Below are 8,930 nucleotides of genomic sequence, written 5' to 3'. Positions count from 1 at the left end.
CGAGACCAGCCTGGTCTACAGAACTAGTTCCAGGACAGGCTCCAAAGCCACAGAGAAACCCTGTCTTGAAAATACCAAAAAAAAAAAAAAAAAAAATGCCGTAAACAGATATTAAGACATGGTATTATCATGGTATCTTCTTGAGCGTTATCAGCAGAGGTGTGAATAAAGAAATAAGGTCTACATGAACAAATAGATAGTACCCATCATCATAAAGGAAGCTTTGTCACTTTGAAAATGTTATGCCACCTCCTGCAGAGTCTGCATGATCTCTCACTTAAGATGTGGCACAAGCTTCAAGGAAGAGTGCCCACAGAGAAGGTGTGTGCATACTGTGCTTCCTGCATTGAAACCCTTGCACTCTTGGAATTACCTGCTTATGTTCTAAGAAATACAGTCTGGTTTCTTCTGGAAGGGGAGATGGTTTAAGTTTCCAGAGTCTACTGATGAGCCATTGCCATATACAGGAGTATATGATGCTAATGGGAAAAGATGGGTTAACATTTTCAAAAAGGTTTCCAGGTTTAATCTGGTGCTTAATAAATAAAAAAAAACAAAAGATAAACTCAATTAAGCAATTAAGACAAATTCAACATAAAATAAAAAAGAGATAAATGCCTATAATGTCTTAAAATTGGTTTGAAAAAGGCTTAAAAGGAGTTAAAAATATAAAAAAGTTCTTCTACATAGATTACAAAAATATAAAAAGACTATAGACTGTATTACCACAATTGCTTGCCCTTAGCTCAAAATGCTATGAACTCATAGCCTAGATAAAGATTTATATCAAAACTAATGTCAAGCCATGTCTAGCATGACCAACCCCAGACATTGGGGACATCTGTCTGATGAAAATCTATTCTTATGTATCTGATATAATGATTCTAAGAATAATCTGTACTGCATGAAAAAACAATACATGCTGTTAAGCAATCTTTTCTGTAAAAAGGATGAGCCTCGTGCCTAGTGAAGACACATTCAGATGTGATTTCTTTGAGTCTTGTGTCTGTTTGTCATTGGCCAACTCCTTACCACCTATTCCTGTGACCCTGTCCCATCCATCCCAGTGTCCCGGCTGAACTGGTCCGTGCAGAAAACATACATGAAATTGGAGGACATTGAACTAAATGGAGCAAGCAAGACACTCCAAGGAAAATACTACATAATCTCCTCCTTTTGCTAATTGAACATGTTGCCATTGGTACCAGTGAAGTAAACCAGTAAGATACTAATAAGATACACGTACTTGTGTAATGAACAAGGAATCCAAAATACAGCAGCATGATTTTAAAACAGGTTTAGTAAGAAGGAGAAAGAAATGAATAATGGTGTATAGCTTACTAAAGACTTTGAGAAAATCTTTACCATCCCTCCTCCACAAATACACAGGAGGAAGTTATGAACAATGGCAGATATGCTGGATCATGACTTTGGCCATCAATGTGTGGCATATCACATCACATCGTACAACTCAAATGTTTTTGTCCATTAAACATCAATAAGCCTAGGGGAAATAAAGCTAAAAAAAAATAATTCACTAAGGTTTCAAACATCTGTGATGGTTTTCCTCTTACTAGACTTTATAGATGAGAATAATGTTGCTTCACATACATTATTAAATATTATCAGACAGTGTTATCTTTCTGTCTGTTTACTATTTGGGGACTGTACCCCTGACCTTGTGTCTGCTAGGCAAGTTCTGTACCACTGACCTATACACCCAGCAAGAAATTATTTTCCAATTGGAAGATGCTTTTCTTACAATGTTTATGTGTCTGTACCTGACAGTGTTTATCAGGATCAAATCTTACCATTCAGGAGAAAAAAGTTAGCAGCAATTTTAAATTTTATGGAATAAATATATTCTGCATAGTTCCATTATAAAAGAAATGCCCCCAGTGGTCTCAGTGGTCTCAGTGTTGAATGCTTTGACCCTGGCAGACAGTGCTTTTCTGGGAGGTTCTAGAAATTTCCAGAAACACATTGCTAGAGGCATGTCCTCGTGCTCAGCATTCTGCTGTCCTGTTCCTCTCTTCCCTCATTTCCATTTCACTGTATTTGAATCCTCTGAAGCCCCAAGTCAAAATAATTCTTTTTAAATCATTTTTCTTTAAAGCGTAGTTATCATACTAATTGAAAAAGTGATTAACATACGTTTCTACATACAACTTTTTGATATATCAAAATATATATTTTAAAGAAAAAGCTGAAATCATTTTTATGTTCTCCAATTAAAAAGCAACTTTAATTTCTTTTAACTTTTCTTCGTCATATGGATTAAGTTCAGATAGAAACAAATCTGAGGGAAGAGACTTTATGGTTTAGCAGATGGCAAAGGACATAGGGGGATGGGTTCCAGCAAGAAACTGTCCTTATTTAATAAAATACAATGTGCAATGGTTATACACGACTAAACTATAAATAAAACAAGACAGATAAAGAAGGAACAAGGACGAAAGCGAGGAGAGGACAAAGGAAGGCCGGCGAAGAGAGAGACAGCACTCACGTCTGTGGAACAGGTCCCAGTACTCATCAATCTGGTTCTGCGTAGGGAAATGACCACAGTCATTGAAGTACTTCAGCAGCTCGCTTCTCTCTAACCCTTGCCAGTCTTCTCTCTTGGCAAACATGGTTTCATAAACTAAAAGCCAAAAAGGTAAAATAATATAGCTTCTTTTACAAATAACACGCCAAGGACAAGCCACCTGAAAAGTCCTTCCCAACCGGAAGCAATGGCAATCCCAGCTTTATTGTCACATGTACGGATGAGTCTTTGGGATTGTAGGAGCCAGGGTGGTGCCAGCCTTTTGGCAAGGGGCGAGAGGAGGGGCTTCTCTTTCTCACTCATTTCCACAGAATTGAAACTCAGTCTGGCTCCCCATGGAGCACAGGGTGCAGTAGGGGCTGAATCTCTTTCACGACAAGAGATCACAGACCTTATTACACATATTCACACTAAAACTTCATTACAAACTCTAACTCGGAATATTTTACTTTTATTAAGATGTATTCACTGTGTGATAATCTAGAATACACACACATCATAAACCATTCAAATCCCACCTCCCATATTCCTTCCCTGCCACTAATAGCTGCTATTCAATGCTCATGCAGACTTTTAAAACATTTATATGTAAGAGAGAACACGTGGTATTTGTCTTACTGTGTGTGACTTATTTCACTTTGCATACTGCTGAAAATAAAAGTATTTAACTTTTCTTTACGGCTGACACTGCACTGTGGATATATAAACTGGCTTCTTTACTCATGTACCTGTTGCTAGACACCTAATTTGACCCATGTCTGCAGTATTATGACTAGTGTGACCATGAACACGGGTGTGCAGATATGCAGGTATCTCTTTGACATGCTGCTCTTACTTCCTTGAATATACAGTCAGGATGGTTCAGCTGGATCACATGATGTTTGTTTTTCTTTTCTTTTTTTTAAATTTCTTTTTAAGATCCTGGAGTCTGAGCCTAGGATCCCATGCATAAAAGACAAGTATTCCACAACTGTGTATCACCACCACAACTCTTTTTCATTTTATTTTGAGACGGGATCACCAAGTTGCCTAGGCAGACCTTGAGATGTGAACCTTTTGTTCTAACCATTAGGTCTGTAACAGCAGATCGACCTATTTATTTTTATTTTTTGAATCTCCTACCTGTTCTTTATAATGGAGCTGCTAATTTAGATGCCCACAAACAGTACATGGAAACCGCCGTGTGTCCACAGTGTCGCCAGCAGGAACAAGAATTCCCGGTCCCGGACCCCAGACGACTTGGATCAGTAGTCATTACTTCCTCCTATTTTTCCCCTTTCAGCTCTCAATTCACACTCTAACCACTTGGATTTCTATTATACTTTGGATTTCTGATTCAGGAATACAATTAGTAGCAATGTTTGCATTCTGCTTCACAGCAAGAGAAAAGAAAAAAGAAAAAATAACCTCAAGAAATTCCTACCTAAATTCCTAAATATGAATGGCAATGCTAAATCTTCAAAACCATCAGAAACAGAACCAATTAAGAACTGATGTAGGTATACGTTTGTCTTTGCTTTTCAAGTCTACAAATTAAAACTGCTGCTTTTAGGACCTGTTCTCCCAGCCTTGTAGAGCAGAGCGCAAGGCCTCCTTCTGTTTCCGGCCCTTTGACCAGAAATGCTAGCATCTGCATTTCATTGCCTCAGCACCCCTTCTAGCACAGAGCTTTAATCTGTCCAGGAACTTAGGACCCCTGTGGAGTGGCAGGGAGGGGCAACCGCTGCATGAAAATCTAGTTTTTGAGAAAGTTGGCTCCATTATTTTCATGAATTCTCATGATAGTGTAATTTTTTTTAACTTCCATTTTGTCCCTGCTGCATTTCTCTATGCCTTTAACAATATTTTTGGGATGGATCTCTGTGAATTTGAGGCCAGCCTAGTCTATTAGAACTAGTTCAAGGACAGGCTACACAAATACAGAGAAAACCTGCCTGGAAAAACAAACAAAAAATGAAAAAACAATATTTTTGGAACCTCTTCATAAACGATAACAACTTACCATGTTCTCTGTGTGTAATCTTCAGGTCCCTTCCCAACTATCAAAATCCCCATAAAAGCAAAAAGTGATTCCAGTTAAGTATAATTTATTTGCATCATTCACTTTCATTCTTCAAGAAATTGGTCTAGTCATACTTAAGCAACACTCAACTGATCAAATAAAAAATAGAAAGTCAATGATAAAAATTGGTCTTTGGTCATGACAGGGAAATCCACAGAGACAGCTGAACCGAGCTTGTGGGAGTTCAGGAACTCTAGAGCAGTAGCTGGGGAACCTACATGGGACTAAACTAGGCCCTCTGTATGTGGATGACAGCTGTGAGTTGTGTAGCCTGGTCTGTTTGTGAATCCCCTAGGCATTGGGACCAGGATCTATACCTGGTGCATGAACTAGCCATAGGGAGCCAATTCCATATGGTAGGATACCTTGTACAGCCTTGATGCAGGGAGGGGGGGAGGGGCAGATGAGATTGAGATTTGATCCTTTCCCAGGCTTTGTTGACTCCCCATGGGAGGGGTGGATAGAGGTGGGGGTTGAGGGGGAGAAGGGGAGAACACGAGGAGGATGTTGGTATTTCGATCACATCCAGGGCTTTTATTGGTTGTCAGTATTCAGACAAAATGTTTAGCCACAAAGATTAGCGTCTCCAGATCCTAGGCCCTGCATGCATCTTCAGTGTTCAGACAAACTGCCTGGCTATCCTAGGCTTTAAGTCTTACATAATCTATGCATAATGTAACTACTTAAACCCCTTGCACATGTGCTAGAGTGTCTTTAAAACAGGACATTCTCTCTCTCTCTCTCTCTCTCTCTCTCTCTCTCTCTCTCTCCCCATGCTTCTTTCCTACAGGCCTGGACATTACCCTCTTTTCCCTTCCCTTCCCTTCCTTTCCCTTCCTTTCCCTTCCCGTCCCTTCCCTTTCTTTCCTTTCCCTTTGCTAATAAAACTCTTAAAGTAGATTTTTTTGTGTATCTTGTGATCTGTTCTCAAGCCCAAAAATATAAGAGGGGAGGAAAGAGGAATTGTGGTTGGTATGCAAAAATAAATAAAATTATTTTTTAAAAATTGTCTTTGTTTAATGAGCAGAATTCCCAACAACGTGAAGTAGTGTGTAAATCAATCTTCTCAGTGTGCATTAATGTTTACCTAGAATTAAAATTTTATACTCATTTCAGGAGTAACCCATCTCTCCCCAAAAGGGCGGAGAACCCAACCATAACTTTCAAGGCCTTCTATGATCAGTTCAAACTACCAGACTCAGGGCTTAGGCTAAATTATTCATTTAAAATATCTTGGAAATCTGGATTTTTTTAAATAGTGTCTCATACTGAATATGTCACTTTGTTGGTAAAGTATTTTCCTTCATACATACAACTCTGAGTTCTCCAATACTGCAAAATAAGGTGATATAAACCAGTAATCTCACGCCTTGGGAGGTAGAGGGATGAGGAGCTGGAGTTCAAGGTCATTCTTAGCTACATAGAGAGTTTTAAAGTCAGCCTGGAAAAGTGAGACCCTGTCTCAATAGATGATAGATAGATATATCTTCAGACAGACAGACAGATGGATGAGAGATAGACAGATCATCTCTAAGCAATGTGGCTGGTTTGTTCTCTTCTTCAGGAAAGAATAGACTCATTCCTTATTTATGAACCTTAGGTCTCTGGAGCAGCTTGAATTTTTATCTTCTGTGAAATCTGACTCTTTGCCATCTTTCCAGCACTGTCCCTTTAAATATCCTTTTACACTTTGTATCGCCAAAGGAGAATTTTTTTGTTTATAAACTGAAGACTTAATGAATGAATCCAAATACACAGAATCCCACCTTAGAATACAAATCCCAATATAAACTAAAGTTTGCTTTCTTGGCTAGGAGTAGATAAAAGGTCTTTTCATTGTCTAAAACTTCATTCTAAACTTAGTAGCAAACAAGAAGAGACTAGAATACTTACATTTTTTCCTGTCCATCCATTCCTCTAGCTCTCCAAAGTTTATAATCTGTCTTGTCCTCCAAAGACCAAGGCGATGTCTAATACGGTGGATTAAGCACTGATACATGGTGATAACTACTTTCAAACTTGGTCCATGATATGAAGACTATGAAAATAAAAAATATGATAATGCTCTTCATATATTTCTATTAGTTATACCTATTTGGGCATCTACAATGAACAGTTTATGTTAAAGACATTTTTGAAAGTCTTCTGCATAGAAAAATGCTTCCACCACTGTCTGCTGTTCCCTGACAGCTGCTCTCATCAAAATATCTTTTGTGCTGGTTAGTTTCTTGTTATTGTGACACAGCTAGATTCATCTGGGAAGAAGAAGCCACAATTGAGAAAATGTCCAATTGCATAGCCTGTAGGTAAGTCTTTGGGGACATTTCCTTGATTAACTATTGCACATAAGGACCCAGCCAACCAGGAGTTGTGCCAGCCCTGAGCAAGTGGTGCTGGGTGTATGGGAAATCAAGGCAAACAAGCCATGGCAAGAAAGCTGGTAAGTACCACTCCATGGCTTCTGCTTCAGTACCTGACTGCAGCTCCTTTTCCTTCCCTGCCTTCCTCCAGTGACTGAGGTCATGCTGGGTAAAGAACAAACACCACCCTCACAAGTTGCTGTTGGTCCTGGTAATTTATGACAGAAAGACAAAAAAGGAGAGCAACCCAGGACACATTTCCTCCTGTGTCTGACTGTACTCCTCTGAGTTGAAAGTAAAAGTAAATCCAGCTTTACATTGCTTTTTGTCAAGTAATTAGTAATACTAAAAAAGTAATTAATATAAAATATAGGATAAAATATAGGTTAGGTTTTCTAACAATAGTATAATATGAAAGTCATCAAAAATTATTGATTGATATTTCCCAATTCTTACTGACTTCACAGCATTTCAGTCGGTCTTTTCTGTGACTCTTTCATGTGGCTTCTTTCAGCACAGTGACACTTAGTGGCACAAATTTCCTCTCCTGATTAGCAAGAGCAGACCCTTCCTTGTTTACTTTCCATTTGTCCTGTTCCATCTGTGAAGCAGCATACTGTCTTTTTTACTAATTTTTGTGCTGCTCAGGGCTTTGTAAGAGAACATTAAAGACTAGTGTAGCTTCTTAACCCTAGTACCTATCTTTTTTTTAAAATTTATTTATTTATTGAGGATTTCTGCTTCCTCCCCTCCACCGCCTCCCATTTCCCTCCCCCTCCCCCGATCAAGTCCCTCTCCCTCATCAGCTTGAAGAGCCATCAGGGTTCCCTGACCTGTGGGAAGTCCAAGGACCACCCACCTCCATCCAGGTTTAGTAAGTTGAGCATCCAAACCGCCCAGGCCCCCCCAAAGCCAGCACGTGCAGTAGGATCAAAAACCCATTGCCATTGTTCTTGAGTTCTCAGTAGTCCTCATTGTCTGCTATGTTCAGCAAGTCCGGTTTTATCCCATGCTTTTTCAGACTCAGGCCCGATGGCCTTGGTGAATTCCCGAAAGAACATCCCCATCGTCTCAGAGTGTGGGTGTACCCCTCGCGGTCCTGAGTTCCTTGCTCGTGCTCCCCCTCCTTCTGCTCCTGATTTGGACCTTGAGATTCTGTCCGGTGCTCCAATTTGGGTCTCTGTCTCCTTTCATCGCCTGATGAAGGTTAATATTCAGGGGGATGCCTATATGTTTGTCTTTGGATTCACCTTCTTATTTAGCTTCTCTAGGATTGCAAATTATAAGCTCACTGTTTTTTAATTATGGCTAGAAACCAAATATGAGTGAGTACATCCCATGTTCCTCTTTTTGGGTCTGGCTTACCTCACTCAGGATAGTGTTTTCTATTTCCATCCATTTGTACGCAAACTTCAAGAAGTCCTTGTTTTTTCAATAGTTCCTAGTACCTATTTTAATAAATGTGTTTGTGTTGATTTATTTCAACTCTTAGGAAATGATATAATAGGCCTTAAGAATCCTGTCTAAGAAGTCTCAACTCCATAATATACAAATCAAGAAATCAGTCATCAAAGGAACAAATAATCCAATAAAAAAATGGAGTACAGACCTAAACAGAGAACTCTCAACAGAGGAATCTAAAATGGCTGAAAGACGCTTAAGAAAATGTTCAACATCCTTAGTCATAAGAGAAATGCAAATCAAACCAACTCTGAGATTTCATCTTACACTGTAAGAATGGCCAAGATCAAAAACATTGATGACAACTTATGCTGGAGAGGTTGTGGGGTGAAAGGCACACTCCAGCATTGCTGGTGGGAGTGCAAGCTGGTACAGCCCCTTTGAATGTCAGTGTGTGCAGGGAGCTGGACAGGATCGCCATTGCAAGATGGCACCACATCCTGTCTTGCCGGTTATACTCCATATTTGGCTATGCCTTTGAGAGCTGCCTGTCCCCCACTTC

At 39.5% G+C, this 8,930-nt stretch overlaps 1 protein-coding gene across 1 annotated transcript in view; it reads right to left on the bottom strand.

Moving 5' to 3' along the window:
- The window catches only part of Iqcm (IQ motif containing M), a 405,406-nt gene that overhangs the window by 206,160 nt on the left and 190,316 nt on the right, over nucleotides 1-8,930 (bottom strand). The window contains exons 9-10 of the mRNA XM_005369576.2: nucleotides 6,501-6,645; nucleotides 2,507-2,641 (exon numbers count right to left, since the gene is read on the bottom strand). Coding sequence (XP_005369633.1) covers nucleotides 2,507-2,641; nucleotides 6,501-6,645 — 280 coding nt within the window. The remainder of the gene's footprint in view (nucleotides 1-2,506; nucleotides 2,642-6,500; nucleotides 6,646-8,930) is intronic.

Source organism: Microtus ochrogaster, unplaced genomic scaffold (genome assembly GCF_000317375.1).
Source record: "Microtus ochrogaster isolate Prairie Vole_2 unplaced genomic scaffold, MicOch1.0 UNK53, whole genome shotgun sequence".
In the NCBI taxonomy this organism is placed as follows: Eukaryota; Metazoa; Chordata; class Mammalia; order Rodentia; family Cricetidae; genus Microtus; species Microtus ochrogaster.
This window is presented reverse-complemented; position numbering and strand designations above follow the sequence as displayed.